The sequence below is a fragment of the Suricata suricatta genome, chromosome 13, assembly GCF_006229205.1.
Source record: "Suricata suricatta isolate VVHF042 chromosome 13, meerkat_22Aug2017_6uvM2_HiC, whole genome shotgun sequence".
In the NCBI taxonomy this organism is placed as follows: Eukaryota; Metazoa; Chordata; class Mammalia; order Carnivora; family Herpestidae; genus Suricata; species Suricata suricatta.
This window is the reverse complement of record NC_043712.1, coordinates 42,506,949-42,525,834: the sequence shown is the minus strand read 5'-3', so window position 1 is coordinate 42,525,834 and position 18,886 is coordinate 42,506,949. Positions and strand designations below refer to the sequence as shown.

The following is an 18,886-nucleotide window of genomic DNA, read 5'->3' as shown; positions in this document are numbered from 1 at the left end:
GGAGTGATTTATTAGACATTATTAACTACATATTCAAAGAGATTTTCATTGATGAAGTGACATTAAATTGTTTTTTGAAGAATAAGTAGTTTCTTTTTCTTTTTTTCTACTTTGTTTTTTGAAGGTTTTTTTGGGGTGGGGGGTAGGCATCATGAAAAATACTTCCAGTCTATTCTGTCTGTGGCAAATTGGTCTCATAGTGGTTGCAAGGCATTCTAGTTAGTCTTTCCCTTAAGCCATTGAGAAAATAGCACAAGATCATCTAAAATGAAGCAGAGAATCCCTGCCTTAATGGAAAGATGCCTTGTGTACCAAGGAAAGAGCAGGAGAAACAAAAAAAGACATGAGGATTGGTGCTTCATAGGCCAAAGCAGAGATACTAGAAGTTTTACTGCGAGTACCACCCTTTGGTATTTAACCACACAATGCCTGATTTTGTTATTTAACTTTTCCTGTTTTGATGCATTGTTGTCATGCTAGGATTGGGTAATTGTGAGGTTCAAAAGTAGAAACTACATCTACTATATCTGTGTCTCCTCCTACCGCAATGAGCATAGTCCTTGTCATTTAGATGATAAAAGAAAAAGAAAGATTTAGAGTAAATAGGGGTCCTGGAGGGTCAGGTATTTTCCATATTTTCCATAGCCATCAGCTCCCAGAATGGGTGTTGCCACTTTAATTGTGGTGTCCTGGCTGAAGGCCAGGACTTAATTGTTGATGACCCTTCCTTTTCTGCTAGCCACTATTAAGAACAGCGGGTTCACAAAAAAGTTCATGAAAGTTCTTAAGAAGCCAGATGTGATGGTGCTGGAGGTTCAGTGCTCATAGCCCTGAATAAGTCAGGATAGCAATGCTACCTTGCAGGAAGTGAACAACCAAAATCTGTTTGCTCACCTCGACACTGAGCTTCACTTGAGTTCTGTTTCATATTTGCCCATGGGTGTCTTAAGGTTCATTCTACCGCCCTGGGTCAACTATTTCAAGGATTTCCCCCAATCTTCATTTGTACATATGCTCATTATTTAAAAAAAATATTTTTCTTTTCTTTTTATCTTAGAGAGAGAGAGAGAAAGAGAGCACACATGGAGGAGAGGGGCAGAAAGAGGGAAAAAGAACCCCAAGCAGGCTCCATACTTATTGCTGAGCCAAAAACGCAGGGCTCAACTCATGACCCTGGGGATCATGACCTGAGCTGAAATCAAGAGTCAGACGCTCAGCCGACTGAGCCACCCAGATGCCCCTTTTAAAATGTTGAAATTGGGGTGCTTGAGTGGCTCAGTCTGTTGAGTGTCTGACTTCGGCTCAGGTCATGATCTCACAGTTCGTGGGTTCAAACCTCACGTCAGGATTCTGGAGCCTGCTTCGGATTTTGTGTCTCCCTCTCTCTCTGCCCCTCCCCGGCTCATGCTCTGTCTGTCTCTCTCAAAAATAAATAAACATGAAAAACTAAAAATAAAAATAAAATAAAATGATGAAATTATATAAAGTTATAAAGAAAATAAAAATGATCAGTTTTGCAACAACCTAGACATAATAACATTTGTTCAATGAGTGAAACATTTTGGCATATATTTGTCATATATATCATAGTGTGTGGGTATATGGGTGCATGTGTACATATGTTTCATGAGTATACGTCTTGGCATGTATTTGTCATATATATTGTAGCATGTAGGTATATGTGTGCTGCTGTGCACATGTGTATACATTTCATGCTCTTGAAACTTGTTACCAATCAACAATATCCTATACACATCTTCACATCTTTCATTGTCAATATGCTTCCACTACATTTTAACATTTGTCTATTTCACTGGGTACCATGATTTATAAAAATAATCCATTTTTCGTGGCTGTTTAGATTGTTTCCATGTTTTGATTATTATCAACAATATTTTTATAATGCCTTTATAAGGACACATGGGCGGCTCAATCTGTTAAGTGTTTAACTTCCGCCCAGGTCATGAGCTCATGGTTTGTGTGTTTAAGCACAGCATCAGATCCTCTGTCCCCCTCTCTCTGCCCCTACCCTGCTCGCACTCAGTCACAGTCTGTCTCTCTAAAATAAATAAACACTAGAAAAAATGTTTAATGCCTTTATAGATATATTTTGGGAAACATCTTTGACTTTGGCTTGGGGTGTATCGTAAGTGTGGATTTTCTCAGCTAAAGGATATGCACCTGTGGCTTTTGCTATGTATTTGTGATACTGACCTCTAGATGTGTGATACCTGTATTTTAGTAACATTGTATATTTCCCATACCTCTTCACATTTTTAATTGTCCATTGATATTTTTATTAATCTGTTTCAAAGATGTTTAATGTTTTCTAAAGAGGCCTTTTCTTTTGGTAAGCGCAGAAACCAGAGAATAGAAAACAACAGATCTGCCAAGTGCCTTGTTTATTTTGTTTTCTCGTTGCTGGTTTGGCTTTCTTTTTTGTTCTGCTATAGGTTATGTCTGGAAAAATAAAATTAAACTGAGTGAGCTTGACTCATGAGGAAGCCTCTTTTCATTTCCCTGGAGCAAGGCTGTGGAGTGCTCAGGAGTCCTGATATTAGCTATTACTATTTTGGAAGCACAATGAGAAGTGACTACATTTCTCAGTATTATCAAACTTTTTCCATTATCTGTCCAAGTTTCGTTTCACATATTTTTCTAAGATCTGAGTATACCATGTTGGTGTTTATGATATTTCCTATATTTCTTTTTATCCACTTTTTTGCACATTGTGGTCTAAAGATAAACTATGCAAAAAAAGAATCATATATTAAACTTGCAAAAATTGGAAGACAAGGTTAGGATTCTAATACTCTCTTGGCTGCCCACAGCTGAGCACATTACTTAGACTGTGTGGGACCTCATTTCCACATTGCAAATAGCTCTATATAACAGTTCAGGGGTGGTGGTGGTGGCTGTGGATAGGGAAAGAATCTGTAGAGAGCTTTTATTGAATATTACTTTTTGACAATTACTGTGTATATATATATTATCTCACTAAATAGACATTATTTCCCTTTATTTTATTTTTTAAAAATTGTTTAATGTTTATTTTATTTTTGAGAGAGAGACAGAGACAGAGCATCAACAGGGGAGGTGCAGAGAGAGAGGAAGACACATAATCAGAAGCAGGCCCCAGGCTTTGAGCTGTCAGCACAGAGGCCTGTACGAGGCTTGAACCCAAGAACCGTGAAATCATGACCTAAGCTGAAGTCAAAGTGAGCCATCCAAACACCTCGCCCCTTATTTAAAGATGAGGAATCTGAGGTTCAGAGATGTGAATTGCACAGGACAGAGACTCAATTATAGCTGTAACATGCAATCTAGGTTTGCCTGATTCCAAAGCCTTTTCTACATATAAGTATATGAGTAATAATGAAAGTATGTTCGTTTATTACCTCATGAAGTATTTATTGAAGACCTAAACACCATGTTGTGCCAAACACCATGGTCAGGTCTTAGAATTTAGTGTTGAATAAGTTAGATGTCATCTCTGCCTGATGAAGATTATAGTCAACTGGGGGAAAAGAGACATTAAAAAGGTAAGAACACGAATGTATGATTACCAACTGTGATTAGTACCATGAGCAAAAGGACATGGTGTTGTGAGAGAAGAATGGGGGAGACCTAATTTGGACTGAACAGTTAGGGAAGACTTTCCTGAGTCTAAGGGGATAGCTAGGAGTTTGTCAGGCAAAGATGGGAAGATGATTTCAACCAGTCCAGGTGAATGGAGCTGCTAAGGGTAGAGAGCTGATCCAGCTGGCCCCCAGCAAGGCTCTTCAGGGAATGGAGATGCCCTTGCGATGGCCATAGCCAGCTTTCTAGAGAAGGGTTGTGGCATGTCCAAGTATGTGGTATTTCCTTAATATGTTATGTACTGGGGAGAGTCCTGTCCAGACGTGGAAGTGGCCTCTCCCTTCCCTTGGAAATTCTGGCATGCCATCCAGTTTTGCAACTTCCCAATGTGTTGCCAGTCAGGTCTGCTGACCTATTGGCCCCACAGTGCGTGGAGAATCTCGTATTATTGTTCCTTGATTGGTTCTTCGTGTTCTAATATACACAGGGAAGAAAGTTGGAGCAGAGAATGTTTGGCCAGGTTTGTCCACAGTAATCTTCACTTTACACCTGGAATTTACATGTTAATGATTCAGTTATTCCTGACAAAAGTTGCTCAGACTTTTGCCTAGCTATATAATCATAGGCTCAGGAAATTTAGCAGTTATTTATTAAATGTACTCAATACTCTGGATAGCATTAGAAAGGATTACATGGAAGGTGAGATTAAACTACACAGCTCTTCTGGATAATGGAGCAATACTGCCTTTGCTAAAATGAGCAACATTTCTGTGTTAGAGAGCACAGAATGAAACGAAGTCACTCTTTCTGAAGAAAGCAAGGAGTGAGAACTTGATTAACAATTCAGAATAAGTGTAGATCTTTCTGGAGAATGGGGGATGAATGAAACTGAGGGGTTTTTCTGAATAACAGAGGGAGGCAGCCCAGAAAAGGAAGCAAGGCAGAAGCATCTTTGGTCCACACGAAGTAGCCAACAGGAGGGAATGTGAGCAATGACTTCCTTGTGTGGCCATCAGGCACAAACAGAGGAAGCTGTGGCTGAGGAGACAGGTGCCCTGGAATTTGTTGATTTCCAAGGCTTTCCATTGCCGCTCCATATGGCCTGGGGCCAGTGGACCTCACAAAGTCTCAGCCACCATGTTCTTAAAATAGAGTGTGTTTGTGACCCTTCCAGGTTCTGCAGTGACAGAGACACAAAGCTAGCATCTTCTCTAAACAGCCCAGAGGAGAGGACCTAGGAGGAGATGCTGTAAGGGACAGCTTAGTCATTTAGATTTACAAGCTGTTACAATCGGAGGGAAATTAGTCACATCCAGTATAAACCCTTCATTTTACAGTTGAGGAAACTGAGGCCTACTGGTGGGAAATGACTCGTCCAAGGCCTCACAGGAAGAACAGAGCTGGGACTAGAGCCTAGAATCCCCAACTCCCAGCCTGGTTTGTTACAAAACCAAGCTTAAAACAATTTCGTAAGATGAGGGAAAGGCTTTCTGGAGGAATTGTTTGGGACTGAAATCAGAGACTGAAGGGAAAGACTAAAGGAAATGAATATATTAACATTTAATGAAGGCCTTCGATGAATAAAGCACTGTGCCAGCCTCATTTGCTCCTCTCTAAAATCCCTGTGCTGGAGATAATAGTGCCATTGTAATAGCTGTTGAAACTGAGAATCAAAGAGGTGAAGTAAACATGTGGTCGAGTCAGTATCTGAACCCAGGTCTGCTTGGAAATAGCCTGCTCAGGCCGCCTGGGTGGCTCTGTTGGTTAGGCATCGGCTTTCTATTTCAGCTCAGGTCATGATCTCATGGTTCGTGGGTCCGAGCTTCACATCGGGCTCTGCACTGAAGTATGAAGCCTGCTTGGAATTCTCTCTCTCACTCTCTTTGCCGCTCCCCTGCTCTCAATCTCTCAAAATAAATAAATAAACTTAAAAAAAAAAAAAAAAGCCTGTGCTTTTCACCCCAGCTGGAAACATCTATTGATTCTCAAGTCATCAATGACGTGGTAAAACCTGAGACAGAAATGAGGCAAGACCAGCAGCCTCTGCGTTTTCCTACGGTGAGCAGTGAAAGCAAAGCAGATGGCTCTGTCCTCAGACATGAAGGTAGGGTGAACGGGAATAATGACACCCTATTCTGAAATCATAGTTTGTGTTATGGAGAAACTATCTTCTGGATAAATTTAAGATATTAGATATGGTTACTCCAAAAGCTATTTTTCTTTTGGCCTATGTACTCTCTGCTCTTAGGAATGCTATTTTTATCCCAAATCAAATCACTTACATTTGGTTTTGACACCAGTTATTTTTAAAATTTTGTATATAATTTGCTTCTGGAACATTGTTGGCCAAGAACCATGAAATTTCTTTCATTACTAAAACCCTTCTAGGCCAAGTTCTTTAAGAAATGAGATCACCTTCAGATGAATTGTTAGCAAAAATCAAAGCTATAGCCAGTAGCATGGATATGTTTGGGCTCTTGGCCAAGAAATAAACCGTGTGTGTGTGTGAAAGAAAACAGGCTAACGATTCTGGACTCTGGTCTCTGGCTGCATTGCACATTGACCTCACCGGTAATTATCCAAATTAATTGCCTTTCGGGTTGTGTTCTCTCATCATGAAAACCTTCCTTTCCCAATTCAATTCATGTGGGTTAAAATGGGGGGGAGGAATGCAAAGATTCCTCCCCACACCCAAAAGCCCCTTCTGTCAGGGATCCCAGGTGGACCCTGGAGAGCTGTTGGAGGCTGAGAAGGGCTGGTCATCACTGCATACCACACATAGGTGGAGGGCTGTTATTTTGCTTCCCGCCTAAGAGAGGATACCCCTATTGTTTCTGAAAACGCTGACCAGGACCCACACTTCCAACAAAAATTCCTCTATCCCCACAACAGCAGCAGAAGCAACAGCAGTAGAGAAGTGTTTTGATGAATTGCAAGATGGATAGGGCTTTGAGTGCCCCCAGCTCTGCTGATACCAAATGCCTTTAAGATACAGCCTTTCCCATCCTAATCTACAAAGGAAACAGGAAAAAGGAACTTAAAACTCCCTGTGCTCAGACAGAAATGAGACTGTTACAGCCTGCTTCTGTGCTGTTCCTTCTTGCTTCTGACTCGTAAACAGGACCCAGTAGAACATGCGAATGGAAAGTCACAAACTGCTTGGTGTCTGAAAGGATCCTTGGGGCCTCATGCACATCTGCGGAAACTGGATGGAGAGATTTGGGGAAGCATGGACTCTTTAGCCGGCTTAGTTCTCTGTGGAGTCAGCTTGCTCCTTTCTGGTAAGGTTTGGCTTTACTTTCTAAAAATCTTTTTAGTTTTTTAGTTTTTTCTTTCTTCTTTTTCTTAAGAGTTAATGATACTAGGCTTTCTCTCCAGTGTTTAGTGCTGCTTAACAAGGCAGCTGTGTTATAGGCGCTCTTTCTCTAGGGCTTTCCATTTAATCGATGTAAGGATTAAAATGCACTGTCTTTGTGGCTTGGAACAGATTTTTTCTAGAGTTTCCCTTCTACATATTTTCTCCCTGTGTTGTCACAGACTCCATGAGAACTGATCAGGTAACTTTATTTGTAGAGATTCACTTACTATGGCACGTTATTTCACTTTTCCTCATTTGGGATTGTTGCCTTATTATAAAAAAAAAAAGAAAAGAAACCCAGTTTTTCCTGATTTTTTAAAAAAAAATCTTCCATGATTTTTAAAAAATGCAATTCATGTAGAGAATTATGGGGACGCACTTAAGACAATGTACAGATTGTCATTTTTAAAAGAGAACAAAGATGGTTTTCTATAAAGATGTTATAACCACATCCTAGTTTAAATAAATTTTTTAATGTTTATTTATTTTTGAGAAAGAGGAAGAGAGAGTGGGAGGGAGAACTAGTGGGGAAAGGACAGAGGAGAGGGATACACAGAATCTGAAACAGGCTCCGGGCTCTAAGTGATCAGCTTAGAGCCCTACCTGGGGCTCAAACCCTCAAACCACGAGATCATGACCTGAGCCGAAGTCAGATGCTTAATTGACTGAGCCACCCAGGTGCCCCATCAACATCCTATTTTAAGTAAAGCAATCAAATGCTAGGCTTTTTGGGTTGTTTTTTTTGTTTGTTTGTTTTTTGTTTTTTTAGGGCTTGGGTCATGGCTATATAATTATTTTCTGTTTTGTTAAAAACAGAAATATTTGGCATGAAGTAATTTATAAAGTCTTTACTGGCCCAGTGCGGTGAAAGTTGGGGCACAGGAGAAGATCAAACAAAGTCTGTTGTTGGGCTAAGGAATGGTTGGCTTGCATGTTTTTAGGGCTGGTGGGTCTGTTGCCCAGATTCTCCACACAGTGGCATGCCTCCAATGCTCACCCACCCTGTGGCACCCTGTCTGAAAATGGTCCAACCTAAATCACAACAAATTAATCCAACAAGATAACAGAATTGCATGTAACTTGTTGATAGCTTTTCAGATCGCTTTCAACACCCAATTATATTGAGGATTTAATCATATTTTGAGACTAAGAATGTGTAATGTCAATTGCTGAGATGTTTTCAATATTTATGTAGAAAGTATTTATATTAACATAGAAATGTTCATTTCTCTTGTAATTTGCACCTTTAAACCAAAGACTTATCATGCTTCCATTTTTGTTTGGCATTTTTGTATGTCTGTGTGACATACTTCTCAGTAAGATGAAATCTGGAACTAATTCTCCACCAGGGATTCTAGTAATGCAACGCTCAGGGTCTACCATTGCTCTGAGATATTTTATAAGTTAAATCACCTGCATGCACGCGTATGCCAACACACACACAGTTTTAATTCACTTTTTACTACTCCAAGTGACTGTGTCATGGCACTTTGCAGTCTAGGCTTAGAAGAGTTGTCATAAAGCCAGACAAAAAGAATTATGTGGTTGAAATAGTTGCTCCATGTCTACACCTTAGTTCCATGGAAACATGGCCTCGACTTTAACAGGGAGATGCCCAAGGAGAGAAATTTCATCTTCCTATTAAAAAGAAAAGGTGACACTAGCAAGGTTGTTTGGGGTAGGTCTGTTGTATTAGAATCCTAATTTCCCTTCCCAGTATAACCCTCCATGGACATGAATACACAAGGCTTGGTAATTGCAACAAGACTCCAGCATGATTATGTCTACAAGCACAGGCGCCCATTCTTTGCACCAAAGTCCACTGGTAGACCACAATAATGGAGCAAAGGACTTATGGCTTATGGGTTTTTCTCTCTATTCCAATGGCTTGTTTATGATTCTTTTTTTTTTTTTGTAACAAGACTGAAAAATGTGTCACATTTGCCTCAGTGAAGGTGGCCCTGGGTGGCAGACACCCATCAGAGGTTTGGAAGAGGTATATAATTCTCATGAGACTTCCCCAACCTACCTAGATTCTGGTACATTCCCCTCCCAATTGAGAATCATGGCCAATTTCAGCTTACAAACAAGTTCTAATAAACATACTAGCTTTTTCCTACTCTCCCATCCTCACCAAACCAAGCTGTTCTCTCTAAAGAGTTATATATATAGAAATACAAAATAAAACAAATTACTCTTTCTGCTTTATCATAGTATGTCCTATATGATCAATACTGACCCACTGGGAAGTCTCTTGTAGTATGCCTTTATATCCCTTTGTTGTTTCATTTGACATTTTAAATAACAACCTGAGTTCAGAGATAGTGGATATCTTATCTGGAATGACGGTGGAAATTTGGTTCTAAGGACAGAGAAGTGGTCCCAGATGGAACCTTCTCATTAGGGCTGGTCTTGGAAGGCTATATAGAGTCTGAGTAATCAAGGGTGGAGGTCTAGAAGCTGGGACCAGAGACACACCTGGGAATTATTCGCACAGGGAGGAGTTTTGCTTTCTTCACAGATGCTCCCTACTAAGCATTGTCTCTGTTGGAAATGTCAGCATTTCCCTTTCAGCTCTACGCTGGGAGAGCTTCCTGCAAGAGTTCCAATTCTTCTAAGAAATCCCTCCAGGGGAAAAGGACTCTTCCAAGTCCATTTTAGAAGACTACGCTATGTCCTCTGGGAGATTCATATGGGTCGGCTCCAAATTTTTCTGACATTATCTATTTGACTACTCCTAAAAAGATATGTATGTAATTGTGTAGCCCACTTATTCCCTGTAGATGGCTTATTAGTTAGAGCACAGAACCTGGATTCAAATGATTTCTATAGGCTGGATAAGTGGATCAAACCCAAAAGACAGCATTTCAAAATAGATGAATGTGAAGTTATGAATTTGGTTTTAATAAATGTGTGTATGTATGTTCAGTATGAGAGGGACTTGGTTTGTTGAATTTTCTTTTAACTTTTTAAAAAATAATTTTAAGTTTACTTATTTATTTTAAGAGAGACAGAGAAAGCCAGTGGGGGAGGGGCAGAGAGGCAGAGGCAGAGAGAGAATTCCAAGCAGGCCTGGCCCTGTCAGCAGGGATCCCAATGTGGGGCTCAAACTCAGTAACCTCTAGATCATGACCTGAGTTGAAACCAAGAGTCAAACACTTAATCAACTGAACCACCCAGGTGCCCTTGGTTATTGAAATTTCTAGTGAATAACACCTACATTTTGATGATAGACTAAATTCATTGATGTCAACATGTGCTCTGCTTGCTAAAAAGGTAATCTATAAGCTGCAACAGTTCACTTTAGTAGCTATATAAGGTCCAATTTAGAAATGGTAATTACTATACTGCTCAGAGAATATCCATTAAACACTGAAGATACTGAGAACTTTGGCAGTAAGCATGGTGGGCAAGCAGGAAGGTAAATGTTTTATACGGGAATATTTAACCAGGGAAAAGAGACAAAGAGCATTTTTAAGGGTTTCCATATGCAAGACCCCGGAGATTGACATTGTATTTTACCAGATCTAGGATAGAGGGGTGAAGAGAGTTTGGCTTTATTGATGGAAACCTTCTAAAAATTGGATCACCATCCCCATGAAGAGTGCGCTCCCACACTGGAGAGTGTTCAGGCATAGTTGGTGATATCTATTAGGAACATCTAATGGATGCGGAATGTAATGGTTACTATACTTGTCTTTAAAATCCCTTCCATTTTACTATTTCTCTTTGAGTTCAGAAAAGCCACCAACATCTTTGCCCAATGAACCAAACTGGATGTGTTTCTTAAATTTGAACTCAATCAACATGACTTGTGAGAAACAAGTGTATCTGCACATGTGCTATCATGGCTCTTCTGAAGCCACTCCTCATGGGTCTGAGATGAAGCTAATCAAGAATGGAGGAAAAAGATTTAAGAGTATGAATTATGAAGCCACGGACCTAGGCTTAAGCTCAAATTAGATGACAATGGGAAAGTTATTTGAATTCTCAAAGACACTATTTTCTCATCTTTTATGGATAAGAGTACCTATTCCCCAGGGTAGTTATGAGGATCAAGTGTGATAATGCAAGTAGAGAGCTTAGCTGGTCAGAACTTTCTAAATAAATAAAACTAGTGTAATAAAAAAATGGAATGTTTCTATGAGGACCTCTGTGCTAGTTCAAGACAGGTTTAATCTTTTCCAGTATGTAGGGGAGTCATTGCTCATGTAAGCAGTCTCCTCCTAAAATAACTCAACATAGGGTCGCCTGGGTTGCTCAGTTGGTTAAGTGCCGACTTCAGCTCAGGTCATGATCTTGCGGTTCATGACTTCAGGTCCCATGTTGGGCTCTGCGCTGAAGGCTCAGAGTCTGGAGCCTGCTTTGGATTCTGTGTCTCCCTCTCTCTCTGCCCCTGTCCTGCTTGCTCTCTCTCTCTTTCAAAATGAATAAATATTAAAATTTTTAAAAAATAACTCAACATAATCCAATTCCAAATCCATAATCCAATTTTATGCTAGTCTCTCCTCACTTGGATGACTATTCAGTGCTTCCCCTCACCTAATCATTCATCCCTGCTCTTGGCTCTTCTCCTTCCATCAGGCCCATATCTACAGTCTACACATTCTTTACTTGCAGCTTTTGTTCCATTTGGAAATGACACTCTCAATGCCTACTTTGCAAACACAAGTGAACTCAGCTTGCCTGGGTCAGCTCTTCCTCATGATCTTCCCTTAATTCTGAGTTTCCTTTTTCATAGAGGTGGTGTCTTGAGCTTAGGGCACATAGATTTAGCTCCATTAGCCTTTAACATTTTTATCAACAGATATTCTTTTTTATTCTCTATAGTGCATTGCATTTAAGGTTCAGTAATCTCTATTGGACAGAGTTTAATACGCCACAGTCAGAAATTGTTGGTATGCCACAGTAGACTTGAAAGAGAGAACAGTGTACAAAGGGCTTTAATCACATTGAAATAATAACAATAGCAACAATAATAAATAATATCACAATAGGCAAAATAAATTGTGAGTGGTATTCACTCAAAAGTTTGGCTTATGTTAACTATGTTATGAATAAGGTTAAAAGAAAATTCCTTTATTCCCTTAGGCATGAAACATAAAAATACACTCATAAAAGTGGCTTTAACTAGACCTTTACCTAGTACTAGGTATTGTACAATTATTGAATATTGCCCAAAAGATATGTATACTTTTTTTCAATAGACACTTGAGTTATTGGCTGCCTTTTGTTTATTCATTTTTTCATTCCTTTACTCAACTATTATTTCAGTCAGTGAAGACATATGGAGAATTTACTCACAAAGTCAAGTTCTGTACTGGATACCAGGAATGCAAAAAAGGAGGAATCATTTCCCCCCATCTCTAAATTCATATTTTAGTAGGAAAGAAGAGTATAGGCCCATGAATTATATGATGTTGTGATAAATGATATCCTAGGGATATATATAAAATCTAGCTTTTCAGGAGCTTTAAAAACTATTATTGGCTCCAATGATAAAAAAATGAAACTTTAAAATCTAATTTTAATTTTAATTTTAAGTTTAAAATTTAATTTAGACATTTATGTCCAAAAACAGAATATCTACTTCATTAGTTACTAAATTTAGTACAAATAAAATTAATAATATTTGAAATCAATCTGTGCTTAGATGCTCCTCATTTTGTAAGAACTCCATAAATAGATGAGATTATTGCCAGTTATTGCCAGTTGTAGTTATGAGTTGCTTGTAGCCAAATGATTTGAAAACTAAGAAGATAAAAAGGGAAAGGGAAGAAAGAACTTCCCTTTAGAGGGAACATGGGGTGTAAAATAGCAGGTGAAAGTCAAGGAGGTTAAGTAAGGCTAGAATGTAGGTTCAAAGTGATGAATTAAGGTTGCAGTTAGATCAGGAAGGGTCTTCAAGGCCATTTTAAGTACCTCATTCTATACATGTTGAAATGTATGTAGTATGGTGTTTGTTCTGTCATAGCTGATCTATATCTTGGAAAATTTACCGTGATAATAGTATGGAAGATAGGTTGACCTGGCAGAGACTGTAGGCCTCAAGTAATGTGGCTTTTCAACACTCCAGGAAGAAAGGCCTGGATGGACATGGGGGTTGAGAGTATTGAAGAGGTGAAATTGTAAGGGTTGGTGATTGGTTGCCTTTGGGAGATGGAGAGAAATTGGGGAGAATAAATATAGTTCCATGGTTCTGGTTTGGGTAGTGGTGGTGCCAGTCAGTGTGCTGGGAAACATAGCAGAAGGAACCAGGTGGAGATGAGCTCAAATGGAGTAAATAATTATTTTGTACATGTTGATTTTGAGGTTCCAGGTAAAGGGAAATATTTAGCAAAATTTGGCTCTCTGGGTGTGAAGCTCAGATGAAGGAGATCTGGCAAGGGCTTGAAACAAACAGCCTTGATTTATGGGAAGTGAAGGCATGGGCATGGATGTATATGAAGATAAAGTGAAGGGACAAAAAGGAGAAAGTAGCCAAGGGGAGGAAGCAGTTAAGGTATTGGTAAGAAAAGCAAATCCAATTAGAATTCTTTTCTGGAATTTTAGAGAATTGGTGTTGTGATAGCTAAGGAAGAAGAAAGTTTTAAAAAAAGAGTAGAGTAAGGGCGCCTGGGTGGCTCAGTCAGCTAAGCATCAGATTTTGGCTCAGGTCATGATCTCATTGTTCGTGAGTTCAAGCCCCACTTCAGGTGAGCCCTGCCTCCCCCTGCCCCTTGCTCACTTGCGCCCTCTATCTCTCTCTCAAAAAAGGAGAGATTATAAAATAGTTGTTTAAAAAAACCCTGAAAATTGTAGAGTGAGATGAAGGCAGCAGAATGACAGCCTCTGGGTTTGGCATGGCAGCACCGGATTACAGGTGTGTTGTTTCACAGAGAGCCAGCTGCACTCAACAGTATGGACCAGAACTGGAAGGGATGTCAGAGGATCAGTTGGCATCCCTCCCAACCTTCAGGAAAGGGAATGTCTAAAGTTGCCTCCCTGATTTCTGGAATTTCAAACTGATAACCCAGTTCCCACCCATGTGGCCACACTATTGCTTAACTCACAGCACACTTGCAGTATGTTTTTTAGATTGAGCCATGCCTGCTTTCTTCTGCATCCCACCCCCAACTACCTCTTCTTGTCCCTTCAGAAATCGGAACCGTCCTTCTCTTCATGTTCATTTCCCAAGGCTGCAGGAGCAGGTGTGGGGACGTGGGTCTGCCAGATGGATAGAGTCCTGACTCGTTTCAACACATCTGTTGATAGGAGGGAGGGCATTCCTTCTGCCCGGTGGTTCCCTGTCTAACATGGTATGCATGTGACAGGGAGCCTGTCAGGCAGCCAGAGGAGGGACATTATGGGCGGCTGCTGTTCACTTTCTGCTTGCCACAACCCTTGCTCAGGGCTTGACCAGTGAGGTGTATGTGGTGGTCACACCCATCTCAGCAGATCTGTCAGCTTTCCCGCTTTTGTTAGAGGGTGATATCATGCTTCCTGGGGGGAGTGCTGGAAGACAATGCTCGGCCACTTTTCTCCAGATACAATAGGCGGAGTCAGGAAGGCAGTATTGACATTGCTGGGGCTGGGGAGGCACTCACTGCTCTGTGGCCGTCAGATGGTGAACCAGCTTAACCTTGGCACACAGGGCCTGGGTTGTGCAAGGCGTCTGGCTGCAGAGCCAAAGGGGACTCCGCCCTGTGGACAGGGCTGCTTTAGACATCTGGGAATCTGGGATGGGCTTCAAATTCCAATTGCTGTGTCAAAAACAACCACAAAACAATAATAGTACCAGATAATAAAAATGACTACTGTAGATTGAATGTCTCTATGTGCCAAGTGTTTCATATGATTTTTAATCACAACACCCTTGTACAATAGATATTATTATTCATTTTCTGAATAGATGGTGAAACTGAGGCTCAAAAAGTGACTTGCCCATGGTTAAAATGTAGTAGACATCCATTATTTTGGACAACCTAGCATCCATGTTTCAAGAGCTATCATTATTTCCCTCCATGTGACCCTGATGGGACAGCCAATCACTGATTGCAGAGTGTATCATTCATTTGACCACAGCAGTTGGTTCATATGGAGGATGCATGACCCAACAGGGCCAGTTAGACTCTATCTCTGGGAACTTATGAGAAAACATTCTCTCTCTTTAGTGAGGACACTGGACACCCAGAGCTACCAGCTTCCCTGGGCCGTTGCAGGAAGCTAGTTTTTGGAAGGAGAGAATGAGGACAATAGCACAGAGAAAACGGAACCATGGCAGGTTTTCTGATATTACTGGAGTGTTGAGTCCAGTGGATTTAGATCAGAGACCCACTTCTGTACCTTCCAATTATGGGAACCAGTTACCTTTATTTGCTTCCACTATTTTGAGTTGGTTTCTGTCTCTTGAAAGTGAGTAGTCCTGAGTGATGCCATGGTTTCTGTAGGAAGTTATAGAGATGAGAGTTAAACTGAGAATGACCTGAAGCCAGTTCCAAGTTCTTTTAAACTCTTCACTGTGTGGTCTTCTAACTAGTGTTTCGTGGTCACCTCAGGCTGGTTCCTGGAAAATGAGGTTGATGACAGTACTTACTCATGTGGTTTTAGGAAAGATTTTGAAAGAAACATTACTTCAAATTACTTAGTATGGTGTTGGACATGATGAGCCCTCAAAAAAATCAAATGCTCTTAATTGTTTGCTTATAAACAAAGCTGGAACTCTTAGGTTGCTTTCTGCCAGTCTTTTCAAGGCCTATCTTCACCCTGGAGGGCAAGCAACTCCTATTCTTTGCCAGATGGAGCTCCCTGCTTCACTTGGTGAAACTCAGCATTCGTACCCTTTGCTTGGCCTTGTCTCAGAGAAAAGAGAGAAAGTAGAGCTGTGGTTTCTTGGGTTTTGTTTTGTTTTGTTTCTGTTGTTGTTGTTTTGTTGTTGATTTTTGGGGTTTTGTTTGTTTGTTTGTTTGTTTGCTAAAAATCTGGAATGTCAGGTAGAATTCCTTCTGGAATCTACCAGGTAGCAAGATGATTCTTTCTGTTTTTCTCTTGCCAGCTCCTGATTCCTTCTTTTCTCTTGTCTTGACTGAACAGAGGCTCTAGGATGATTTGTCATCTGTAGGTCCTCACCTCACTGATCCCAAGCCCAATTCCTAGTTCTTGACAATTCACTGTGGAATTGTTAGTTCCAAATAGAAGTCATCTCATTTTTGACTAAGCTCATTATCAGATTTTTGGACCCATCCTGGAGCAAGAGAGAGAATGTGTGTGTGGAAGTAGCTTTCTTCCCATTTTACCACCATCTTTGCCCCAATTACTCCTGCTCTTACTCTTAATTCCTCTTTATGTCCAGTACATCTCATATCTGGAAAGTACTTTCTAATCTTCTGGAGTTGATTTAAACATCCACCTACGTTACTTCTCATTGTTATCACTTGGTTCTTGTCAGCACCGTTTCAGAAGTCAGTCTTTGCCTGCTTCACAAGGCTCTTGTGATTTTCAGTCCCTCGTGTCGTATTGGAGGGGTATTTCAGCCATACCAGGCTCTGCGATTTCTAAACATACACTTTTGAAGCCTCCCTGCCTTTGTGTATGCTGTGTCTTCTGCCCAGAATGCCCTCTTCCCATCCCCATCTTCATGTGACTTCTTCATGCTTCAAGGTTTATCTTCAGGTGTCAGGGCTTCGGAGAAGTCTTCCTTTCACTTCTTGCATGTGCTTGGGCCCTGCCTTTACCTGGAGTTCCACCAAAAATGTGGCCTAAAGTAAAGGCATATGTATAGGCAGATGATTTGGGAAGTGATTTCCAGGAGCAGGAGTGAGGGACTAGGGAAACAGAACAGTACTGGGAAGTGTTACCATGCTGGTCACTGCCATGGATGCCTGGTACTCCAGATATCCCGAGGCACTTTATGAAATGAGACTCAGAGCTATTCCACAAAGAGAAAGGAGAAAATTCATCCATTACTATCCTCCTCCTCTGTTCAAGGTTATATAGATATAAGAAACCAGGGGATTACTGCTGGTGTCTTGTACTTTTGTGCTGGGGAAAGTCCCAGGAGAGGAAATGAGATGTACTTGCCTGGGCTCTGGATGTGCTCCCTTGACACCTGCTGAAAGTGGCTGCTGCAGATGGAGCTGGCGCAGGAGCTGGGATGGTGCGGATTTGATTGGTGCCCAAGAAGTGTCGCATACGGGTATCCTTATGCTTGCCTCTGTCATCATACTTAGAACATTAAATTACAATTAACAGTTTGCTTGTTGGTGTCGCCCACCAGTCTTTGAGCTGTGGTTGGCTTTTCAATATTCTCAGCACCAGACATAGTATACTGCCTGACAGAGAAAGGCTTTATTTATTTGTTTGTTATTTTTGAGAGAGCACAAGCCTAGGAGGGGTGGAGAGAGAGGAACAGAGGATCCAAAGTGGGTTTTGTGCTAATAGCAGCGAGCTCAATGTGGGGCTTGAACTCACAAACTGTGACATCATGACCTAAGCTGAAGTCAGATGTTCAACTGACTGAGCCACCTATGTGCCTCAAGAAATGCTTTAGTAAATGGTTTTGCATTGGATTAAAGGTTTCAACCTACTGCTTCACTATGTGTGCTCTATATTTTACTGCTGGCCTGATAAAATGATTTTATGTGGTTCTTGGAATCATACTTTAAATTATCTATTTTTATATAGAAGTATGAACGTATGTGTGTATTTATAACATCAATTATGTGATTTCATGAATATTCTTAATATGAAGCTAAGAAAAACAGCTAACGAGAATAGATAATAGAATAATTGTAGAAGCAGCATGTAGATTCAGCAAGGATCATGCCTGTGGTACATAAATTTAATGCAGTTTGGGAGATACTGCTCTAACTACATGAGTTAGCTAATCCTTTTTAGAACTCTGTGTCCAAATAAAAAATAGAAAAGTAATCTGACATGTAATGAATATTATCCTAGTGAGATTAACCAAGTGAGAGTCTTATGGTGATCAACCTTTATTAAAAGACTGTATAGGACTCTAATCTTGCTTTTCCCAGTAAACCTGGAAAATGGACAGTTGTTATTAAATCATAGACAAAACCTAGTTTACTGGACATACTGGGAATCCCTCAAAATAGGTCCAGAAGTTAGCCAGCAAACCACCAGGAATGGTGAGCCAGTAGAAGAATGGATTAGTCTGTTATATACACTCATTCATGCTAACATGAAGGACATGCTAACAAAGACTGAGCTCTTTCAATGTCCTTGGAATCTACTTGGCATTGCAGTTAGAAAGATGGTTAAGAGGTATTGTGTGTTGCAAAGCATTCTTGGTAGATGGTGCTGGGCTGAGGTTGAGGAGTAAGTGGGAGGTGTAGAAGTGGAGTTGGTAAGCATAAGTTCCTTTCTGGGAGATGTCCCTTATTCTGGAAGGTTCCTGTTACCTCCCAGATCACACAGCATCAAGCTTTTCCCTAAGCTTGATGCTGTGTGATCTGGGAGGAGGAGGTATGCGGTCCTCTCTGCTAACACTGGCAGAGGATACACAGATGTCTGGGGATAGTAGGGAGAGAACTCTTCCATTACAGACGCTCTCTCTTGCCCCTGGATATGGTCCTGTATTACCTGAATTAGGGAATTATTTTAGTTTCATGAACATGATAATAGAGGTAGAAGTCTTCATGGCAGGGCCACACACTAACTGTTACAGAGAGTAACAAAATAGTGGAATTGTCAAAGTCTTAAAAGATTATCTAGTCCAGTATTTCTGAAGACTAATTCCTAGGAGAATCATAGAATCCTTTATTTTTCATCTTTGAGTATCATATGGTGCTAATGTTTGGTACCTTAAGAAATACTGATTTGATTCAGCTTTCTCATTTTACAGATGCCAACACTGTGGTTCAGTATTTTGTTTAAACCCATTCAGCTCATTAGAGGCTAAGTTTCTTCACTTGAGTAGAAAATATGGAAGATGAACTATAAATTAGA

The 18,886-nt window shown here is 40.4% G+C and overlaps 1 protein-coding gene across 2 annotated transcripts in view; it reads left to right on the top strand.

Annotated features, from left to right (window-relative positions):
• The first annotated feature begins 6,531 nt into the window (after positions 1-6,531).
• The window catches only part of TEK (TEK receptor tyrosine kinase), a 103,700-nt gene continuing 91,345 nt past the window's right edge, over positions 6,532-18,886 (top strand). For both annotated transcript variants that reach the window (XM_029920923.1, XM_029920922.1), the window contains exon 1: positions 6,532-6,860. In XM_029920923.1, the coding sequence (XP_029776783.1) occupies positions 6,809-6,860 (52 nt within the window). In that variant the 5' untranslated portion in view covers positions 6,532-6,808. The remainder of the gene's footprint in view (positions 6,861-18,886) is intronic.